General features: G+C 41.2%; 2 protein-coding genes across 2 annotated transcripts; both read right to left on the bottom strand.

Moving 5' to 3' along the window:
• Positions 1–1070: 1070 nt before the first annotated feature.
• On the bottom strand, positions 1071–5295 carry LOC115675103 (probable disease resistance protein At4g27220). The gene is made up of 2 exons (XM_030597719.2): positions 2580–5295; positions 1071–1298 (listed from the first exon to the last, which is right to left on the bottom strand). Exons 1-2 carry the CDS (start codon positions 5209–5211, stop codon positions 1294–1296), a joined length of 2637 nt encoding a protein of 878 aa, XP_030453579.1. The 5' UTR covers positions 5212–5295; the 3' UTR covers positions 1071–1293.
• Positions 5296–16779: 11484 nt separating this feature from the next.
• On the bottom strand, positions 16780–21288 carry LOC115675105 (aconitate hydratase, cytoplasmic-like). Its single transcript, XM_030597720.2, has 13 exons — positions 21069–21288; positions 20916–20972; positions 20751–20830; positions 20597–20672; positions 20068–20253; positions 19869–19936; positions 19673–19791; positions 18708–18829; positions 18359–18457; positions 17794–18266; positions 17338–17440; positions 16998–17240; positions 16780–16857 (listed from the first exon to the last, which is right to left on the bottom strand). The coding sequence occupies exons 1-13, from the start codon at positions 21201–21203 to the stop codon at positions 16789–16791; spliced, it is 1830 nt and encodes a 609-aa protein (XP_030453580.2). The 5' UTR covers positions 21204–21288; the 3' UTR covers positions 16780–16788.
• Positions 21289–24121: the final 2833 nt, after the last annotated feature.

The following is a 24121-nucleotide window of genomic DNA, read 5'->3' as shown; positions in this document are numbered from 1 at the left end:
CAATGCCGTGAACACAGCTGTCGAATCCTATTAAAGCAGGCAGCTGATTATCTTTGGAATCTTCAATCACAGTGGCATGTTGGAAGACGCGAAAATCATTAACCAAGAAAATCCCAGAAACGAAATTTTATGCCTTTGGGACATTCCAGTTGCTAGTTGTGCTGTCTCCGTCATAAGCTTTGTGAGAATAGTCCATACATAATCTGCCATTCGTAGCAAATCTTGACTAGCATCCTTTCGTGAATACTCTGAGTGACGCGTTATCTTCCAGTTTTTTCTAATGGAGTTTTTTCTCCTTCCATTTGGCAGAGGATACAAACAAATTCTGGTTTAAGTGACTCACCATCCAACCAGAGCCAGTTTGGCCGATGAATAGATCCCTGAGGCTCACAGTTGACCTCTCTTCATCAGTCAATGCCCACCGTCGGTCCTCGATCCGGTGATGCAATCTTTGCAAATGTTGAGCGAGCGGTAAGCGGAAAACTTTTGAGCATGACATACCCAACCAGTAAGCTGCTAAGATGCCAATAAACCACACAAAAAGAAGAGGAGAAAATCTAACGTTAATTGAGGGAAGTGGATTATCTGCTGCCCTATAGTCGCTGGTCACCGGTCATCTACGTGGAACTTACACCTGAAAGTACATAATCTACCTTTAGTTCCGTTTAACTATTTCTGCAACTTCTCAGATGATAAGGTCCTAAATTTAGTTATAGATCTTGGTCGAAAATGGCACTGGTATTGACTCTGACCTTTCTGAGTACCAGAGGACAAGATATTTGGAGCTCTGCTCCAGTCAGAATGGGTTTCTGCACGACAACCTTCTCAAGAGCATTAACGACAAGTTGGCTGCTCAGATAATTTCTATTTCTAAGACAGTCAACATTGCGGATGCCATTAAAGCTGGCATTATGCGCTCTGTGTCGAGTGAAATAGCCACTAGTCTGCACCAAACCAAGAGCACCTCCCACAGTAGATTGTACTTGCTCTAAGTAGATCATCTAATTCATATCCAGATCCATCCTTTATGCGATTCATTCAAGTAGGGGAGAGAGAAATAGAAAGAGAGATGCTTAACGAGGTAGAAATAAGGGATAATCCAAACCGAGAAATTCATAAACACGACATAGTAATCATAGATTGGAAAAGAAGGCATAAATTAAGCACGTGTCATCACAAGGTTCAGAGTACTTTAAACATCAATCGAGCAGGATGATGTAGCAATGGCAATAAGTTTGATGTCCACTGCCGTCAGAAGAGGATTCATCCTCAACGGGATCCTCTACGGCTTCGTCAATCTGGGGGCAGAAATATTAACTTTTGTTAGTCACTTGCTAAGTGGGCCCAAAGGACCAGAAAGCAGTTGAGAAAGGGAGCGGGAGAGGGGTTTTTCTATAGCTGTTGCGCGATTGATCCCCCAAGGACCTTTCTCGGACTCATACCCAATATCACTGTGCACCCCATGACTATTCATGGAAAAATCTATATAAATATTGAGGTGCATTTTGAAAGAGCTTAGAAAAACTTGAACTGTGGCCAATTCTCTTGTTGATACCTACGCCCATCTTATTTCTGTCCAATATTTTTGCTTCCAAAAGAACAGCCCTCATAGAAATCACAAGGTTCTACAGAAAGCTAACCCCTCATTTCTTTTTCTCTTCCAAAAACAATTTAAAGGAATCAGAGACTTCTTTGACTGATAAAACCTAATCAATCTAAGAGAGAACGTCAACAATCTAAAGAAATTAGAGACTTCTCCGGCCAACTGAACTTAATCAAATCGAACAGAAAGAAATTCAATGGGTGAAAAAATGCAATTGGAAATACGAAGTCCATGAAAAGTATTCATGGTGAATAGTGATCAATTTAAAAATAAAAAAGGACTTGAAAGTGAAAATAGAAGTACTGGAATGAGGTAAAACAGAAAAGGCAACAAAGAGAAAAAGATAAAAAAGCATCTAACATGCTCTCTTAAACTATCCCAACCTACGAAGTAGAACTTCCTAATCAAATTTACTTTTACTAGGATTTAGCATCTTTCCAACAAGGGTGTCACGATCAATTTCAATTTTTTTGCATGAGAATTCTGCAGTCCTTAATCATTTGTTATCTCTATGTCGTGATCATTTTGTGACCACAAAACTGATCACTTATAATAGAGGGATTTGTATATCAGCATATGCAAAATTTTTGTATACTCAGAATGGCTTTTTTTTTTGTAAAGTCTGTGTGAGAAACATCTTTCCAATGTATGAAGAGTGCCTTGGCCAAAAAAGGAAAGAGCAAGGACTATTGCCATTGTTATTCATTCAAAGTTAAGGGAGTCTTTTTTTTTTTTTTTTTTTTAATTTTTGAACATCGCCGAAACAACTAATGTTTAATAATAACATGACCATCATGCTACACTTCCAAGCTGAAATAGAATTCATTTATCAGTGTGCAGCACAGTTATGTGGTATGACACTTGCTATAAAAGTCAGGAAAAAAAATGAACTTCCCATGCCGTGGGAGAGTAGATCCTTAGAAGGGACCAAGGAAGATGGAAAGGATAAAAGTGGTAAAATTTGTGGGCGACTTACCGAGAAACTTGACAAAGTGTTCAAGTGAAGGACGGGCAAGGGGATGATCCCACTCCAGCGACTCCCACGTCTGCCGATTTATCCAAATCTCATGAAGAGAAGGGGAGGGAGAAGGGAGCCCATTGTCAAGCAGGGGCAGCTGCAGAGGAAAACTCTTCAGTTTCGGACAATTGTCTATAGAAATCCACTCGAGGGAATCGCAACTCGTTGTCCCATCACATATGCTCTTCAGTTCCGGAAGATTCCGCAGACTCAGGTTTGCTAGCTTTGGGAAGGAACAGTGTGTCGTCTTGGCAACGGTGCCTATTATCACCTCTATGCCCTTGCAGTCTTTGACTGATATCTCTTGGAGGAAAGGGAGGTGGAGCCACATGTCTTGCGTCAGCAGCACCCTCTTCATGTTATTGCATCCATTTACTCCAAGATATGTAAGGCGACAAGTGGCTCCGCTTGGCAATGGCCCACGTATTATCTCCTCTAATTCCTCACAACTATATATTACAATCTGCACCAGATTTGGAAGGAGAGTGGTCAGCCACTCCCATTCCATCACTTTCTTCATTTTATGACACCTGACCAATTCCAACGATTGCACACTTTCCAGAAGCAGAGCGCAGCCATCACCACTTGTTCCGTCTACACTTGCAGCGATATGGTCGTAACTATCGATGAGTATACTCCTCTCAGTATCATTCATACCCCAGAGGAGCAAACCGCCTGGTGCACCCATCGCGACCCTGTACCATCGGCAACTATTTCGCTCGAGAGACCCCATGTATGCATTGAACGTTTCCACATTGGGAATAGAACAATAAAGTGCCTCCATCTTCGTTAATTTTACCTCTTCTCCCGCCGTCAGCTTTTTAATCGCAAGATATTGTAAGTTCACCAGCTTCCCCAACACTCCCTCTGATAATGTCTCGATCTTTGTGCCATCTAGGGCGAGGTACCTCAGGTTTACCAACATCTCCATGCCCTCTGGCAATTCTTCAAGACTTGCACACCCTTGGAGGTCCAACTTTCTTAGGGATCCCAACTTTCCTACATAAGGAATAAAAAGTAATGCCCAACAACTTCGCAGTAGCAGTACTTCCAAGGTCTCCAACTGAGAGATGGATTCCGGTAATTCCGTGATTCCGGTGTTGCTGAGATCTAGAACCGTCAGCCCCTTTAGATGTCTGAAGAAAGATTCGTGGATGGCTCCCAACATGACATTGTCATTCAAAGACAGCCTCGTCAGTTTAGGGCAATTTGGTGATATGCCGTCTGGGATTTCTTCTATTTGGTTGCCTCGTAAAAAGACTTTCTCTAGACGATCGGTCCATAATGCTTCCTCCGGTATTTCTTTCAACCCCATACAGGCCTTAACCATGTGAGTTGTGCTCATCACCATATCCAATGCCATGTCCCTTGTCAACGGGTGTAGATACTGATACTCTTCTTCTAGATCCAACAGGCAGGCCCCTCTTATTTTATCCAATATGGTGTTACCCCGATCGTGCAGTCCTTGCCTAGTGGCAATCTCACCTAACAAACCCTCGTCTACGAAAGACTCTATCAAATCCTCTCTATTAGTTTCCGAAAGGACTTCTCCAAAACAAAGTATTAAATGCAGGAAACACTGTTGCACTTGAGCATTACCCAAGTTCAAGTAACTGAGTTGCAGTCTCTTGTACACGTCAAGCTCCATCCTGGAGTCTTCTAATTTTCCCAACACGCCTCTCCATTCATGCACTTTCTCTACTCCTCTCAAGCGAGTTGCAATCTCAATGATCCCAAGTGGCAGGCCATAATACCTATGAAGAAGAGACCTTGCGATTTGTTCCACTTCCCCAGGGAGTTCTCCTGCAAAGCAAAGCGTCTTTGAAAATAGCCTCCAAGAGTCTTCCATATCGAGAAGTTCTATCTTGATTTGCTTTTGACAGTGCATCATACGACACACATCTAGTGATCGAGTTGTCACTACCAACTTTAGTTTGCCCGTTTCAACCGGAATTCCCACATCCTTAACTTCAAAATGCATCCAAAGGCCATCTAAAATTAGGATGGATCTATTCTTCACATTCAGATGTCCATACAATAGGCCCGCCCTTCTCTTCACGTCCTTCTCATTTGAGAGATTGTCCAGTCCGACGGCATTGGCGATCTCTTCTTGTAGCGCATACACACTAAACTCCCGAGGTACAGCAACCCAGAATACATCCAAGGCAAGATCCTCATGGAGTCTATTATAGACATGCCTCAAAATGGCCGTCTTGCCCACTCCACCCATACCATAAACGCCAATTATGGAAACGCTGTCCTGCATTAAATAGGAAAGAATCTCATTCACCTTCCGTCGAGTTTCTTTGCCTACTAATTCTATTGTCACCGAGGGAGATGATTTGCTACATCTAACAAGTGCCGTCGCCTCTTGCCGAAATCTTCCTGGAACTAGAAGAATCTCTTCAACTTCTTTGCTCAACTCTTCCAACTCTGCTAATTTCTCCGGAGGAAAAGATATTCCTTCTCTGATTGCCCGCACTACACTCCAATATTCTTCTTCTATCGTCCTCCACTTCGAATTTAGCTTGTTCATGTCCGCTCGGCGACTACTGATGAGTTCTTCCAGCTTTCTTTTGAGGGATGTCATATTTGTGTCGGCAAGCCTACGGGTACCTGGTTGACTCTTAGCCGGTGCAACGTGCGTTCTCGCACCTAAACTCAAGTATAAGTGAAAATTCACTATTAGGTACTTCTTAGATATATTTTATAGATATGTTACACTCACATATATATAGAAATTGTAACTTTGTATTCACTTTTTAGAACAAAAATATTATATGCAACATTCCATACGATAATTAATATGCTACGTAGGCATTCATGTCACAATAGTGAAATACTGACAGCCCCATATCATGAGCTCTCCATTGGAAAAAAAACCGATTTAAAATTAAAAGTCAGAGGAATTATCTTTGACAAATAATTTAATCATATATAAGCCAATGCCCATGTAGGAGATCAGAGGGGGGATGGGGAGAGCCGTGGCTTTGAATGCCACACGCTTCAAATCATTTTTCCTTTCATTTTCAACGATCTAGTGATTATCAATGACCGACTCTTAAAATTCCTCTTTTCCTATTAACTCCTGACTGTTTTCTGTGTATCTATAACAATATGAAATCCGAGCATCCTGCCGATTTATTTGCGTTCAAAATTTCCGGAAATTGATTTTATGAAAATTCCATCTGGTGTTCCCAAATCACACTAACCATTTTATTAGAATCTGCGGATTGCTCATAAGTTTACGAAAAAAAGTTGCTCGCTCCTTTCCAGAATTACTAATCTCCCGAAAGGAAGAAACCTACGTTTGCAATTTTGAAATCACAAATCAACATGGAAAAAATTATTTGATAGGATATGTCCCAAATTACTAGAGATGTTCCAAGGCAACTAACTAATTTTGGATAGATTTTTTTTATTTTTTCGTAAGCCGTGAAATTACCTAGCAAAGATACTACTCTTTTATACTAGAATACTTACTTTCTTGATCCAGAAAGTTACTCACAATTATTGCAAACTTACTTCTCAGGCTATACGGAGACTCACTTTTCTATATGAAAAGTTACTATTGTTGAATCCGAAAAAACTAATTATTTCGTGATTGCTTGATTTGGATATCGGAGTTTCGATATTTGTTATTGGGAAGTACAATTATCGCGACCCTCGCGATGGGTAAAATGCTAAATGCCCCCCGAGGCGAGTTAACAGATTGCCGAGGGAACACAGGTGATTTCTCTTGCAAGATGACACTTACGCTTCATTAGGGTTCACCCGTATCCTATCGATCGCAAATCATTTTCTCAATTAATTATGGACATAAGTTTTTATTCGGAAGTTGCCACTAACCTATAATGGGCCGATTCAAGGACAACTAAAATGCGCGAAGTTATTTTATTTCCACAAACCAGAATTTTCGAGTGTGGACTTGCAAAAATAGCGAACGCGTGTCGAAGAAAGTTTTAACTTTGGAATTGGGGTATGCGTTGTCATTTTTGAACACGTTGAGTCTCAACGGGTGCATCGTCCCTAACAAAAAACCTCTCATCGAACTCGATGTTCACCGTCGAATGCCATATGCAACCCCATCGCCAGGATAGTACACTCGTTCTTGCGGCTTCTTTAAAGGCAAGAAGGAGATGATGGTGACTATCAGACCGTCTGTCAATTCGGAGAACATGTCCATGGAATTGAGATTTTTTTGTTCAAGTGGCATAAAGTCACGTTTATGCACTTGGTCGTTCAATATCTGGACATGCATATATGTAAGGAGCGAAAAGCCACAAAGCTAGAATAATGTCTTTCCAACATGCCTCTTCGCTGAGACAAAACTAACGCACGAACAACTACTTGACATTTCTTTTTCAAAAAACAAATTGGAACTACGTGATGGTTGGAAAATGTGAGATACTAGCATTACGGAGACCTCCCAAACAAGCATTCCAATTCATGGAATTTGGCAACCGGGGCTACCTTTTGAGCAACGGCCGAAAATAGTCCTCTTGCTACAAATACAAATGTCAGTTACAAAAAAACTGTTGAGGACTAACTAATACTAGACAAAAACAGGGAAAATTATCCAAAAAGTCTTAAACCTATTATATTTTTGCCAATTCAGTCCTAAACCTTTTAAGTTTGGCAATTCAGTCCTAACCTTTTCACTTCTTGCCAATTAAGTCCATCCGGCCAATTTTGGCCGGTTGGCACTGACGTGGCCACCGACCGTCTGGCCAACGCTGACGTGGCAATTTTTAAATTTTTTTCGAATTTTTTTAATAATTTTTTTTCTGCCTTCTTGCGTGGGCCGGCGAGGTCAACCTCTGGCGAAGATTGCCCCCGCGGGCCACTGGTGAGGGCTAACCTCGCCCGCCGCTGCTAGGCCGACCTCGCCCAGCCAAGGTGAGGCTAACCTCGCCATCGTTGGGCGAGGTGAAACCCAGCGACGGCGAGGCCGACCTTGCCATGGCTGGGCAAGGCTCCACCTTTGCGGATCTGGGCGAGATCGAGCCTCGACCAGCCATGGCGAGGCCGACCTCACCGTTGCTGGGATTCACCTCACCAGTGGCCGGCGAGGGCAAGCTTTGCCAGAGGCCGGCGAGGTCAACCTCGCCAGGCCACGCCTCTGGTCGGTCGTCGAACCGACCAGAGGGAAGATGGGCAGAAAAAAAAAAAGGAAAAAAATATTATAAATTTCAAAAAATATATATTAAAAAATTGCCACGTCAGCGCCGGCCGGCCTAAATTGGCCGGATAGACTCAATTGGCAAGAAGTGAAAATGTTTAGGACTAAATTGGCAAACTTAAAAAGTTTAAAACTGAATTGGCAAAAGTGCAATAGGTTTATGACTTTTTAGATAATTTTCCCAACAAAAATACGTGGAAGATCAAATTCTAATAAAGAGCAGCTTTATCAAATTTTCTCGCTAGGTTCCATTCCCTCTGTTTTACATAAATTCATCTTGGTAATCTCTCTTTTGCATGACTAGGTAATTTACACAATACAAGCCACATGAAAGTCATGGCATTAATTGATAAATTATCGGCTGTTACCGAATTCCATGGGTGTCCTTTTCAAACAATTCATAAAATCGTTGAGGTTCGATGGGATTCTCCTGCAAATGCAGAAGGGGCGGTTCCTAGTTTTATTTAGAACCGACCCGAAACCAATTGATTAGGTTTCAGGAAGAGACCCGTCAAATGGGTGAGTCGGGTTGAATTTGGGTAGGGTCATAAATGGCTCGACCCAAATTGACAAATTTAACTCGTTTATGACCAATTTATTGCAATGCAAATTTCTCGATCCATATTTGACCCATATTGTTAAAACACTTTCATATTTAATCAAATCTAGGTAAACTAGTTTCTAATAAATTTTTAAAAAAATTACAATGCCAAAATACTTTCATACAATACAAAATCTTGTGATGAATTTCTATGATTTAAAAAAAATATTCAGAATTATTTTATTTTTTTTTCTTTTTTTTTTCTTCTAAAGTCCCGCGAGGGTTACAGGCAGGAATCACTGCTAGTGCTAAGGGTGCGCATGAATACCATTCTGTGCCCGGGAACTATTTCTGAACAGAAATGATTTTTTTATTCTGTGCCCGGAAATAATTTCTGAGTATTTTAAGGCGTTTGATAACTGTCCAAAATTTCTATTCCTAGAGTAGAAAAGAACAGAAATGCGTTTGGTAACTACACAAAATTTCTGTTCCCAAATAATATTTTAATAATATTTTGAATTGTTTAATTTTTTTTTCTTTTTACCCATTTTCTTCTTTGGCCATGGCCGGTCCCCGGTGACCGGCCATAGCCCAGGGCCGTGCGAGGGCGACCCTCGCCTCCGCCGGCGGCCGGCGAGGGCCGTGACGCCTTCGCCGGCCCTGGGCTGTGGCCGGTCGCCGGTCGCCGGCCACCGGCGGCCGGCCCAGCCCAAGGAAGAACAATACAAAAATAAGAAAAGAAAAAAAAGAAAAAGAAGGAAAAAAACTGATTCTCAAAATTGTGCCGAGAAACAAGAAGCAACTTTTTTTTACTTTTTGTTTCTCGGCACAAATTTTTGCAAAAATGTGCCCAGGAACAAAAAGTTTACCAAACGCATTTCTGTTCCCAAACTATTTATGGGAACAAAAGAACAGAAATTTTTACTATTTGGCATGTTACCAAACGGGCCCTAAGACTAGCTTGCTTGCTCTTTCTCAATTTAGTTTGAAATATAATACTGTTTAAGAGATTTCATAGGAGAAAGTGACAAGCGTATGAAGTGGCCACACAATCTGACCGTGTTCAACATTTCCCGTTCAACTAATCATAGAAAACTTAAGTCTTTCTTTTGCATCGTCTTAAATTCTTTACCAGTTGTAAATACATAAATCTTCCTCTAAAGTTGCTGGATTAGTCCAAGACCTCTCAACCCATATTATCTACCACATCATCTTAAAACCAGCATTATCCGAATTAAAGAGAGATAAGCACATTAGTTCAACCTCAAATTGTTTTCCCATGCAAAAATTGGAATTAAGCGCAACTTCTCTCTCTCTCTTTTAATTTTTCTATTATTGCTATTGAATGGACCTGTCAAAATGGGTTGAAAACCCATTTGTTTAACCCGTTTTCATTTAAATAGGTTATATATAGGCCCCACCGCCAGTTCCTGCTTTGCCGCCGCTCATCTCCCTCTTCATCTCTTTGTCTCTCTGCGTCCCTTTCAACTTCTCTCTCATGTTACAGAAAGAATCCTTGCGAAATCTTCCCTTCTCTGTTTCTCTCTTTGCGTCACACTCGCGAGGGTGCTTATTTTGCGAGAGGCGTCTCAGAGAGAGACCGAGCTGAGATCTCCTTTCTTGCCCAGTATTTTGCGATTCTTTGTTTTTCGTTTTACAAGTGTCTCGACTAGATTGAGCGAGAAGAGATGGAGGTGTATAGGTTCTCCCATGGAGTGATGGTCGCCATTGCAGCCCTCGTCATCGCCATTGTGTTGCCCGCCGCCTGGCTCAATCCCTCGCTCCTGCTCCTGCGCCTACCAGCGACGATATAGGCCCCTCTCTCTCTCTCGATTGTATTTGGTGAGGATTGAGATCTGAAGTTGAGATGTGCGGCATTGTTAATCCTTCTTCCTTTTTTGGTGGTTTTAGAGATGAATGAATTGTGTTTGGATTCAATGGGAAGACGACCATTCTCCGATGTCCGATGGAAAATCTGTGGAATGTTTTCAATTTATGGAGTTGTTTTTCCAAAATTCGATTTTGAATAAAGGGTTTAATTTGAAATAAATCATTTTCCAGCTTAGCAATTAACATGAGATAATTCATTGTTTGATTCGGGCACTATGACATAGTAAAAAGAAGATTTCAGTACTTTCTATGCTATTCTTGATTTTGAAAATTTTGAAAAATGAAATTTGGAAATGGTACTTTTTTGACACTTGAATTTTCTGAACGGTTAAAGTTAGAAAAATTTGAAATTCGAGATCTTCGTGAAACTCGTCTCTTGAGCAAAAAATTAGATTAGTGTCATTAGTATCTCAATTGCATAATAAATGTCAATGTAACATAGACGTGGAGAATTAGGCCTTTAAATTTCAACTTTCAAAAAAAAAAAACGAAGAACAGAAAAGAGAAAATAAAATAAGAAAAAAATTATTATTATTTCGTTAGTTTTTAATCTTACATTAGACATTTGATTTAGGGACGGTGAAATTTAAATACCTCGGATCCGATTAAAGAAATTTCAGTTTCAAGAGTCGATGAATTGTTTGGAGCACGATACTTGGCACCGCATGATCTATTCACTTAAGCATGCACTCCTTGTGATTGTGCCAAGTGGCGCAATGGCACAAAAAACCCTAGAAGAAATCTCATCTTATCCTCTTAGATTGCATTTGGTCGTTCGGATTTAGATTAGGATAGAATAGGATAAGGTGAGATTAAAATACTTCAAATATCCTCCAGATTGCAAAAAATCATTTCCCATGTTTGGTACAATCCAATATAGGATTCAAAATCTTTGAAAATCTCACTTACTCAAAGAGGTGATACTTTCCAAATCTAGGGCAGCATCCCCTTGACGTAACCTCGCACAGCCGAGATTTGCACCATTTTGAGCGATCACGATTTTTGTCGAAGGTGCTCCTCCTCCTCTTTCTCCTTTGAAATCTTTCAATTGTCAGCATAGTGTCTCAGATCTGAGTAGAGGACGGGATCAGATGTCGAAGCATTACAACAAAATCAGGTGACCAACGTTCAGGACTAACATACAAACGCCCAAAACTTCATGCATTTTGGTTTTTTTTCTTCTTTTTCTTTTTCAAAGATGACTTTTCTGGTCAATCCATCGATTTCGAGTCATTCATTAGTCACAGCCGGTTCAGTTCGACAGTCGAATCGACTGGACAGTGATGACAATCGGCATTGATCGGAGACAATGACGATTGCACGGTGGTCGAGAGTGATAGGCTATTGTGGTGGCGGTCCTTGCATGGTGGTCGGCGGAGCCAAACTCCATCACTCCATCGTTGAAAGGAAATTGTCATATTTTTTTTTACTTTTTTATCCAATTTGGCTCTATCCCACCCCTAACCCGGATTTCTTATCTGGCATTTTATCCGGATATATGCGGGTTTATTCGGTCCAAAAGACTTCGCCAAACACTAAATAAGATATTTTATTAACTTATCCGGACTCAAATCCTATTGCCTTAGGGTGGAAAAGAGGCTCTTTCATCTTCATAGACACTCACATGGGTGTCTCCCCCTTTCCCCAATCGATTCCTCAACATTTTTCCGTAACCACTGTACTATTTGGAGGACAAGGTGTAGACAAGGAGACAAAAATCGAGAGAAGGACAAAAAGGACGAGGCAAAGACATAGACTCTCTCCGCGCTCCTTCCCTCCCCCCCCCCTTTTCCACTCTTGATCCATAAAAAGAACGGGGAGACAAGAGGCGGGCCAAGATTATATTTTTATTATTTTGCTCTCTACATTCACAGCTCGGGACTCCCTCTTTTTCGTCTCACTCGACCCTCAACCGGCCACCACCATCCGACAACCTCTCTCCGACGTCCCCCCTCTCGTGACGCCTCTCTCCATTCCCCCATTCCCGGCGGTTTTCGGCATTCTCTCGTTTGTCTTTGTTTCGGTTTCCTCCAGCTCTTCAAAGGTGAGTCCTCACGGTTTCGGCTCGGGATAGTGAAACCTTAGACATGTTTATTTTTAGCCAGTCATCAGTCGCGCAAGCTAGTGGTATGTCTGTTGCATTTTTGTGAAATTTATGTAGAAAAAATTATGAACTTTCACTTATGCTTGAACCTATGTGTATTAGCCAAGGTGAAAGAGCAACCGGAGCTGTGTCTGCTGGAGGTGGTGCAAGCTGCTGTGGATGTGATGTAATTGGTGGAAGTGGAGGATACGATGGTGGAAGTGGAACCTGCTGTGGAGTAGATGGAAACAGAGCAGGCTGTGGAGCCTATAAAGGTTATGGATGCAATGAATGAAAATGAAACAATGGAAGTGAATGCGATGGCGGAACCTGCTGTCGATGGGATGGAAACAGGGGATGCCATGAAGCCTGTAGAGGCTGTGGATGGTGGAACCTACTGTGGATGGGATGGAAACAGGGGATGCCATGAAGCCCGTAAAGGCTGTGGAGACCAAGTTGGAAGAGCAACTTGACCTTGTTGTCTCTCTTCTCTGAGTTAATGCTTCGGTAGAGTTATGTTTGCTTTGAGTTGTCATGCTCTATCTGCAGGAGGTGATGGAGGCTGTGGAGCCTTTATCCCGAATAAAACCTGGAATTGATTTCTTGACTGGTCAGTGATGTTTAGGCAAATATTTCCCCTGGCAATCCCGTCAAGTGCTCTCTAATTCTTGCTACGCTATTCTTGTTGATGCTCTTTCTCACAGTGAGGACAGATCCATAGATCGTCCACAATCTCAACTTGATTCCACACTATATCCCTAACCATCTTGGTTATTTATCCTACAAGGAAAGAGAGCACAATTAAATAACACCAAACTTAGTCATTATTATTATTTTTTTAGTATTGTAATATTATTTTAATTTCAGATATGGGAGTCGGACCGGGCCACGGGTCGCAACCCGAAGGTGATCTATGCTGGGAGTGAAGGCTTCACTCTCACCATTTCATCTTCTTATCTCACCATACTAAGCCACCTATAGGCTACTTGTCACTCTAAAGAAGTGCATGATATAACGAGTGTCTTATTTAGAGTCAAGACACCTAGGTGTCTTTTAGCATGATAAAGCACTTATCTTATGGAGATGAAAACACATTTTTTTTCATATTAGTCATCTATTTTTCTTCCACTTGGCCATAGACTAAAGAAATTCTTGACACATGTAATTTTACCTTGAGGACAAACTTACACCAAGTATATTAACCTTGGTAATGCTGTAAGATTATTTTCTAACTCTAAACTTTTACACTCTTGAAGAAGTTTTCTCCATTTCCGATTTTTGGATTGAAAAACAAGAATTTTAAGGTAAGTTGAGCGACCTTATTATTAAAGTAGATTTGTTAAAGGACCAAAAATTGTTGATTTTGGTCGTTTTAATTTAAAAGTGGTTTAAGTTTTTGATCATTCAAATTTTCTTCAAGGTAAGTGATTTGTTTAAGGCTAGAGTCACTCATGTAACAAAAACTGGCATGGTTCGGCTTAGCTCAAGCATTACCTTAAAAATATTCTCTATATTCCCAAATTTGAGTTCAATCTCATATATGTTTCCAAAGTCTGTGTGGACAATTCCTGTCCCGCAAATTTCAATTCTGAAAATTGTTCCTTTCAGGACCTTTCGATTGAGAAACTAATGAGCTTAGGTAGAATGGCACAAGAACTCTATTTTTGGATAAGCTTCCCCAGAGATTTTGATTTATCTTCATTAAATAAAAGCATTTCATGTAATGCCACCACCAGTAATGAAATCTCTCTTTCACATTAGCGTTTGGGTCATAGTGCTCGTTTTCCTCATTCAAATTGTATGATCTGCCCCTTGGCAAAAGAATCACAAGCACCATTTCCAACTAGTATATCATGGGCTACTTGTGCTTTTTTCTTAATTCATATGGATATCTGGGGTCCCTATCGTACCCCACATCATGATAGATCTCGTTTCTTTCTTTTCTTACCATTGTGGATGATTACACCCGTGCCACTTGGGTCTTCTTCATGCAATCCAAAAGTTAAACCTTTTCTCATCTGTTGAAATTCTTGTCCATGATCAAAAATCAGTTTGATAAATCTATTCAAAGAATTGCACGGATAATGGACATGAATTTTTTTTTCCACTGAGTGTCGATCTTTTTTGTCCTCTCATGGAATACTTCATGAAAGCTCTTGCACGTGTACTCCTCAACAAAATGGGATTATTGAGCGCAAACATGGACATCTCCTATAAGTAGCCCAAGCACTCAAATATCAAGCTTTCATTCCTGAATCTTTTTGGGGAGATTGTGTGTTCACGGCAGCCTATTTAATCAATCGAATGCCAACTCGAATTTTTGGAGGCCCATTTGAAATGCTTTTTGGAAAACAAACGAGCATTACTCTTCTCAGAGTTTTTGACTGTCTATGTTATGTGACAAATGTGGGCCCTCGGGATAAAATGGACCCTCGTGCTCTTCAATGCATTTTTATGGGATATCCTACCCTGCATAAAGGTTACCGAGTTATGAAGATATCCACAGGTCGTTTTTTTGTCAGCCGAGATGTCGTCTTTCGCGAAGAAATATTTCCTTTCCAAGAAATGACATCCTCATAATGTTAAGCCGACGATAGTTGAATTTGATACGAACTCATCATCATCTAATGAAAATCTACTGATTAAGGATCCATCAGAATATCAATGACTTGTTGGAAAACTGATCTATCTCCCTATGACCAGGCCCGATATATGTTATGTAGTGCAAATATTCAGTAAATTTCTGCATAGCCCGAAGCAGTCCCATATGAATGCAGCACTGAAGATTGTTAAATATTTAAAGGGATGCCAACGACTCGGAATTCTTTTATCACGTGACTGCAACACGAAGATGACAACTTACTATGATATGGATTATGCTACTTGCCCAATGACAAGAAGATCTATTATTGGTTTCCGCATTAAATTGGGAAATTTCTTGATTTCATGGAAGACAAAGAAGTAGTCAATGGTTTCATTATCATGAGCCGAATCAGAATATCGAGCTATGGCAAAGACTATTTACAAAATAGTTTGGATACGAGGATTACTTTCAGATCTCGGTGTACGAGTTGACGGTGCAAGCGAATTATTTTGCCACAATGATGCAGCACTCAAACTAGCAGCAAATCCAATCTTTCATGAAAGAACGAAGCACATAGAAGTTGATTATCACTTCACTCATGAAAAAATTCAAAAAGGGATTGTTATCCCTCGAGGAATTGGAACTGTGGAGTAGCCTGCTGACATTTTCACTAAGCCATTGTGTCAGAGACAACACACGTATCTATTGAGCAAGCTAGGTGTCTTTGACGTATACAAGTTGTCAGCTTGAGGGGGAGTGTTGGAGGAAGGATTTGAATCCTTGATTGATCCTTGATCACGATTATGATTCTATAGACGATACAGTGAAACTTCGACATAGAATATCATGAGAATATTCAGGAGATAAAATAGGAAGACAATATTCTGTACATTCTTTCCAAGTTTTTCTTTGTACCATAAATACACTCATACGTACTATAATAATGGGTCGAATATTGGGCCTAGATAATGGTCCATGTTTGGGCGAATTGGGCTTAGATAATGGGTCAAGATTGGGCTGAATTGGGCATAGAAAATGGGCAGAAGTTTGGGCTGGACATTGGGCCTACATAGGACGCCAAGCTTGGTCCGGACTTTGGGGCCTGTTAGGCCTACAGAACAGGCCGCATATTGGCTAAGATAATGGGCCTAATTTGGCCTAGACTTTGGGTATCTTGGGCCTACATAATGGGCCAATTGGGCCGTGTTAGCAGGCCTATCTTCAGGCCTGTTAGGCCTAGATAGCTGACCCAAGTTGGGCCTGTTTGGCTTTTTGCTGGGCCAAGGTTGGCCTTGTGGATCAGTATAATGAGCCGGACCTCAGGCCTACTAGGCCATCACTTTTGGGCATTGAAAGTGGGCAGAGATTTTGGCCCTCTGGACGTGGGCCGATTTAACAGGCCAGACATTGGACTCAATAATGGGCCTTTGTTGGGCCTTTTCGACCAGTATGATGGTTCCTGACGAGCCCACTCTTAATCGGCTGCATGGGCCCATAAGGGCTGGGCTTCACGTAAGCCACGATGGGTCTTACTGACTTAGATAAATAGGCCGAAACAGACCTATTTTCTTTTTTGTAAGCAGTCTTGTTCGGTTTTTACTCTTTCAAATAATATGACAATTCACTGACTAGAAATTTTATCTTACATCCAAAAGAAACCTTGTCGGGGTCCCAAGTGGAATTTCGACTTTGATTTTGCCTTCATATGATCTTTCGTCGGTGCTGTCATAGTTCCAATACATTCTTCGAATGCTTCACATCTTAATCCCCCACGCTCTTCCCCCAAAATTTTCAGCAAACCAAATTATTATGGACAAGAAAACCAAAGGGATTTTTCACACCTCTATTATTCCCGGACCACTCCGAGAAACGAAACGAACTATATGTTTACTGTTTAATCAAGCTGCGTATAACATATGGTAGAATTCCACCATGATCAAAATATGCCAGCTCTACCTGCAACCAATCAAATCCAAGATACAAACCAAAAAAGCAGGAGTCCTCAGCGAACTCATACCCGTAATATTATTATGGGAATTGATAAACGGAATGGCAATGCAATGAACATAACTAGGAAAAGGCGGCTAACACTTTACCTCGGTATCAAATCGCAGGGTACATATGAACGTTTTCCCGGTGTTGATTGTAACAGTCACATCTTGACCAGGCCCCATCTCACTGACTTTACTAGGAAGGTCTATGGTGTAGCGCTCGTGCCCCGTCAATCCCAAAGTGTCTGCGTCCTCGCCTGGCTCGAAACATAGTGGAATGACCCCCATACCAACCAGATTGCTACGATGTATTCTCTCAAAACTTTTGGCGATCACTGCTTTCACCCCCTAATTAAGCCCATTTTGCTTAGTGACACTGAGCCCGAACGAAAAGGAATATTAGGCAAATTGAATGTGTGTTAAGTTAAATCAAACGTGAACTCACCAGAAGCATTGGACCCTTGGCAGCCCAATCTCGAGAGCTGCCACTTCCATACTCGGCTCCTGCGAGGATAATTGTGTCTTGCCCAACGACCTTGTACATCCGCAAGAAAACGGGCACGTCAGAATTTGAGGGGTGCAAGCATATTAAGCAACGATTCTCAAGACTCATGATGCAATAATCAATATTCAGCCTATCCAACATCCGGATGTCAGCTTCAGAACCTCTTACTGAAAGGAAATACTGACCTGATACTTGCATTTTACGATTCATGCACTATAGCATTTGCTCCATGCAAAAGCAGTCCACTTCATGAGTTTTAGGACATCCCCATCATGATAATATAGTATAGATGAGAATGCCAAATTTAAGTGTACATGCCACGGAGCTGCTAAGAGATCTGGCAGAATGACAACACGGAAGTGGGACCATGTGTCTCAAATTTTATGACTCGCCACAGCTGCATCATACACATAAAGTTTCTCTCCTGAGGGGATATGAATTGTCTTTGGACCCACTTCTCCGTTCAAGAGCTTGTTGAAAAGCCGAATATTGGCAAAAGTTCCACGTGCCATCACTTCATCGTTGCCTCGCCGGCTGCCGTAAGAGTTAAAATCTTTTGGGTCCACTCCGCGTTCCAAGAGATACTCCGCAGGGCTGTCCCTGTGGATACTTCCAGCTGGAGAGATATGATCAGTAGTTATGCTGTCTCCAAAGTTCAGTAGGCAATAGGTATCCTTCACTCCATGAGGACCGGGAGGATCCATGGTCATGTTCTTAAAATATGGAGGTTCGTGAATATAAGTCGAGCTCGGATCCCACGAATATAGGGTAGAGGAAGGTACAGAGAGCTGATTCCACATAGGATTTCCCCTTGGAATAGCCTCATAAGTGGTCTTGAACATGTCCGGCAGTACATTAGCTTGAACAACCTACATCAGATTAAAATGGATGTCTATTGGTCCAACTGTGACAGATGGAAAGCACCAAAGAATCAACCCTGGGAACTCAAAAGGCGATCTACCTGTGCAATTTCCTCATTACTCGGCCAAACATCCTTGAAATATACTTTCTTCCCATCCTTTGATGTTCCAATGGGTTGCTTATCAAAATCAATGTCAACCTAATTGAAAAAGGAGTCAGCGAGTCCCCAGAAGCTATTGAATCGGGAAAACTGACGCAATTCTGAATATATCAGGTCAACAGCTTAGAAGTAAATAAGAATGCGACCAAATGTAAGTAAAAAACATATATTAAGGCTTTCGTGTGGTCATATTGGTATGCTAATGTTTAAAATGAAGGCCCCAATGGAAGTATCCAGCAAGATATAGAGACATCAGGTTAAATTCCAGCAGAGACATCTGCATGCATACCGTGCCCGCAAGTGCATACGCACCTACCAATGGAGGTGAAGCAAGATAGTTAGCTCTCGTCAATGGGTGAACACAGCCTTCAAAATTTCGATTTCCAGAAAGCACAGCTGCAGCAATAATATCTGCAAAATAAACCAAAAAACTAACTTTGGCTGAACCCGAAATATCATGAGAATGATCCACTTCAGATAAATAAGCAAACAGAATCATCAGCAGGTGGACTAAAACTATCAAGATTGACAAATAGATGGCACAATGGAAACAGCATCGGAATAGCCACACACACTCACACACAATCTCAATTTAGTGGGCCAGGTACTCTGGAAAGAGTATGAAATAATTGGTTGAGAAGCATAAGTGAGCAGAACTGTATGATTTATCTCAATGCAAAGCAAGGAAGTCATCAAAGCTTGACACATATATTAAAAGCAAGGTGAACCTTAGGGATTATTTCAAGTCCTGTTTCGTGCTTGTCGCCTATACCCGTCACCTAGCCAGATGGATACACATTGCATTTCCATTAGCATCTCTTTCCATAAAACCAGGAATTCTCAGATGAAACTCTCGCCCATGGAGCAACATTACTTGTTTATCTTATCTATTTCTGCCAAGAAAGGATTTTAATAGGCTATAAAGCTGAAGCTAGAGGTGCCTAAAGGGCTCGTGGCAAGATGGCACAACTTCGTGGATACAATTCTTGCCTGCTGGATCTAAATCTTCTGGGTACTTGAAATGACTCAAGAAGCATTGCTAGAGTTTTCTTTATCCTCCTCATTAGACTAACTCAGACTCTCTGGATGATATGTTTATAGTCGCATATTAATGCCCCTAGATTTACATAACTTAAATATTTCAGACAAAGATAAGCCAGTTTCAAAGCAAGAGGTTACTGTGAGGTTTTAATGCACGTTTTTTTCACACATTGACCGCCTAAGTATTAAAAAAAAGAAACAAGTCAGATGTACCGTTGTCTGCAATTGCAGAGGCAACTGATTCATCGAGTTCTCCTGAGTTTCCAATGCATGTAGTGCAATCATAACCAACTAAATGAAAGCCCTGCTGGTACAGATACTTTTGCAAGCCGCTGCAAAAGCACATGTTGGAACAATACGTAATACGCTCAAATAGCTATTTAATTTTGAGAAGATGCATCTAGCACACCTCTTGAGCAGGTACTTTGTGACAACTCCAGATCCTGGCGCAAGACTTGTTTTAATCCATGGTTTAACCTGATACACGCTTGTTCTTGTTAATCTCCTCTGTAACTAAGTTCCCATTCCAAATCTCAATTTGAGATGCTTAGAGTTAGGCCACCAGAAAAATCAAAAGAGGTCAAAACATTTGAGAATAGAAAACCAACCTCCAAACCAAGTTCACAGGCTTTCTTTGCAACAAGCCCGGCACCAAGCACGACACTAGGGTTTGACGTGTTTGTGCAACTTGTAATTGCTGCAATAACGACACTACCATGCTTAAGCTCTGCAGGTATTCCATGGAATGAAAATGGTACCACTCTATCTCGTGCCTCCTTTGGTACAGCATATCCCTGAAATAATTTAAAGTGGGAGACAAATATGCAAAAGTCACATGAATCAACATTGTGATGCCACAATTGGTTTAGGATAGATAAGATAAAATTTCAGATAACAATGTGTATATATATCAGATGAAAAATCAGCCAAATAGAATTTGCATTAGGAAGCAATCAACTAGCTTCCAGAATACAAGAAATCTAAATAGCTGAACAAACTTAAAGTAATACACATAAGAAAAACCTCCACACAAGGAGAGTTATCATCATAGGAAGCTATCAAGCTAAAGAAAACTTAGAAATGGTAGAAAAATAGAATCGTTCAAGAATGCCCAAGCAAATTTCACAGAGCACTTACCTTGAAGCCAACTTTGTTGTCAAGACAAGAATGCCAATCAGCCTTCATATCTTTCAAAGGAACTCGATCATGAGGCCTTGATGAAGAAATAAAGAAAATCACCATTGGGAACAGCAAATGATTAACGTGCAGTAAAATCAATATTATCCATTACCTTTTTGGTCCTGCAACTGAAGGTTCAACATCTGGCAGGTCCAATTGAAGATAAGATGTGTATGCTCTTTCTTGTTGAGGCTGGAAAATCAAAATAGTAAGCAGATTTGGTACATCCGCACCTTTAGATCACTTTTTTTCAACAAAAGGAAAGGACAATAGTTACCTCATTATAGTCAACCAACGTCTTGTTTGCACGCAAATATGCCTCTATCATGGACACCTAAGAAAAAACAAAAATTACGTGGGAAGACAGGTTTATCTTCCATAGAGAACAAGCACTAAATTTGTAACATAAATCTATATCGAATCAGCTCACCGTTTCATCACTCCGTCCTGTTAACCTCAGGTACTGCAATGTAAGATGATCCAGAGGGAAGAAGCCCATTGTTGCCCCATACTCAGGAGACATGTTAGCAATCGTAGCCCTGTCAGCTAGTGATAACCGCGCCATTCCTTCACCTAAATTAAATAAGAGGCGTACAATTGGTGTGAAAGAAATAAAAATATGGTTGAAAATTCAATTTCCAGAGTTTCCTTTTTAGTAACCCACCATAAAACTCAACAAACTTCCCGACAACACCATGCTTTCTGAGCATCTGGGTTACACTTAAAACTAAGTCAGTGGAGTGACACCGTCACGCAACTGTCCTCTTAACTTGAACCCAACAACGCCAGACAATACCATGCTCATGGGCTGTCAAATACAAAGGAGATTGGATCAGAGGAAGCAACAGTTATCTCTAATCACATAGCACATTATGCTTTCCCTTTGTCCCTACAGGAGTATTACATGCTAATAAAGGTACTTAGGACATTGACAAACTCCAAGAGAGATGAGTTCTCTTTCTTGAGGCTTCTATAATAGGACCTTAACAGAAATAGAGAGGAAATTACAATTTCTTCAAACTGGATTTACTGCACACACATAAAGTGAGTAACTTAAGGTGTCTGGCCATCCTCCTCAAAGTCACTATATTTATCACTGCATTTCACACTCAACATTTAAGAGCATGCCATAGAGCTTGTATCTTATCGAGACTTCAAAAGAAAATATTAATACTCTGGTTCAATCCAATCTGTTAGCATACATCAGTCAAGATGGAACAATGGTGAGGATGAAGGGGTGCGGCCGAGAGAGGAAGCAGAAGTGTCGAAGTCTACCTGTCCAAGCATAGCTGCCTCTGCTTCAATTCCTCCCACTCCCCAACCAGCTACTCCTAACCCATCAATCATAGTTGTATGGGAATCTGTACCGACCACACTATCAGGGTACAGAATGCCATCGCTGTTAAAAACAACCCTTCCATGATATTCTAGATTAACCTGAAAAATTAATCAAGGAAACACCATTTCCACAAGCCAAAATGATTAATGCGCTGCCCAGATTTTTATCCACAAGGTGGCACTGATTTTGGATGGTAATTGTTCCTCACTCTAGCAAACTCTCTGACCTGCAAAATAACTAGAAACATCCCGATGAAAATTAGTGATAGAGATTACTAACAAGTAACGGATAGAAACTCGATCACACATCTCATCCCCATATTATACAATTTGTACATTCACAGTTGCACATAGAGTTAAAACAGATAAATAGATCGTTGCATTTCGTCAAGCCATTATACTTCCAACTTTCCAGAGAAGCAAAGAATTCGCGAGCAATACTCCAACCACAGAAATTCAGTACGCAAGGCGGCGCTGATTTTGGATGGTCATTGCTCCTTCTGAAAAGTTACATAAGAAGGCACTTTGAAAATCTCTTGCACACTTCATATCACGTAGAGATAGAATGGAGATCCATCTTTTCAGCTTAACATTTTCTTTGCAAATATCCAGGTGCAAAACTTTCTTTTCCGCTCGTAAACATTTCAAGAAAACTATTCAACATTTCTACTCAGCTAAAGGAGAAACTATACTACGAAATGATTACACGATAGAATAGAACATATGCCAACAACAATTCAATACTCCAACACTAAATGTGGAGAAGTTGTCGAAGTTCTTCAATCAACACTTGTAGCTTTGGTAGTGTCTGTGGAGGAATTTATTGTCCATGGGTAATTGCCGCATCCACTGTCCTATATCCACTCAATGTCTACTCCAATTTTATGTTCAACTCAATCACCCTGTCTTGGCCAGCCATAATGACTTCTGCTAAACTTTCTCGTAGATTTATCAACTGTGCTTGTGGTGTCGAACTTGAACTACTAGCAATATCTGCAGTAGCAAGTAGACTCTAACTTGCGAAGAAAGAGCTCTTTGCTCCAAATGTAGCAGGAGATGGAAACGGTTGTTGCTCTAGAGCAACTAGTGAACTTTCTCCAAAAGTCGGAGTAAACAGTTGTTGGGGATCAGGCTGCAATCCATGCGTTGGCAGTGTATGTTGGTGCTCTGGAGCCTCTGGAGCAATTGGAACTTCTGGTAGAGCTGCTTCGTATGGAGCAACTTGAACTGTTGTTGCTCTGTAGTAAAAGCCGGAGGGAACACTTGTTGGGGATCAGGCTGCCATGCATGCATAGGCAGTGGCTGTTGGTGCTCTGGAGCAATTAAAAACGGTACCTGTGGGGCCTCTAGAGCAACTAGAACTTTTGGTAGAGCTGCTTCGAGTGGAGCAACTTGAACTTGAACATGTTGAAAAATTTGTTGCTCTTGCGCAAAAGCCGGAGGGAACAGTTATTGGGGATCAGGCTGCCATGCATGCAGAGGCAATGGCTGTTGGTGCTCTGGAGCAACTACAAACGCAACTTCTAGTAGAGCTGCTCTTTGTGGTTCAACTTGAGCTGCTTCATGTCCTGCTTCATCTGGAATTATATGAGGACTCAACGTCGGTATTGTTGTCTTTGCTAGTCATCCAACATTGGGCAATCTATTATTTCTTGCCGCTGTGCCCGCCTCAGCCTAGTCAAGTGCTCTATTATCCGTGCCAAGTGATTCCTTCTTTTTTTGTAACTTTTCTGACTGTTTGGACAATGCCATCTGTCGCTAACGATCACAACTGCACTCAGCACTTTTGCCTTATCATAATTCATTGGGATTGATGACCTACAATCAAAGAGAGCCCAATTAAAATATTGTAAAATGATTTTAATAATAGAGATGGGACTCGGGCCGGGTTCACGCAAGGACCGAGCCCATTAAATACTATACCCTTAGCCAAGTTTTTACCTAAGCCCATAACAAGTCCTAAGCTACAACTAAAATCCAACTCGGGCCGGGAGCACCCTTAGAATAAGCCCGGCTTATGACTAGACTCTTTGACATTGACAACCTAGGCATATGAGCGTGAACGTGAGCACCCATCGCCGGCGCGACTCCGACAGCCACTAGGCTTGCGCCGTCAACCACCAAGTCGGGCCCGTTGCCCACCAA

This window comes from Syzygium oleosum, unplaced genomic scaffold (genome assembly GCF_021117445.2).
Source record: "Syzygium oleosum isolate NSW1041296 unplaced genomic scaffold, Sole_v2.1 Sole_v2.13, whole genome shotgun sequence".
NCBI lineage: Eukaryota > Viridiplantae > Streptophyta > Magnoliopsida > Myrtales > Myrtaceae > Syzygium > Syzygium oleosum.
The sequence above is the reverse complement of the archived record's forward strand: the minus strand, read 5'-3'. Positions and strand labels throughout refer to the sequence as shown.

Coding starts and splice junctions, on each gene's coding strand:
- LOC115675105 (XM_030597720.2), bottom strand. CDS start 21,203: ATGGCGCGGTTATCACTAGCTGACAGGGCTACGATTGCTAACATGTCT. Junction 20,673..20,750: donor TCAGTTGCAGGACCAAAAAG/GTAATGGATAAT, acceptor TTCTTCATCAAG/GCCTCATGATCGAGTTCCTT. Junction 17,441..17,793: donor CTTTATGTGTATGATGCAGC/TGTGGCGAGTCA, acceptor GCCCGTTTTCTT/GCGGATGTACAAGGTCGTTG.
- LOC115675103 (XM_030597719.2), bottom strand. CDS start 5,211: ATGACATCCCTCAAAAGAAAGCTGGAAGAACTCATCAGTAGTCGCCGA.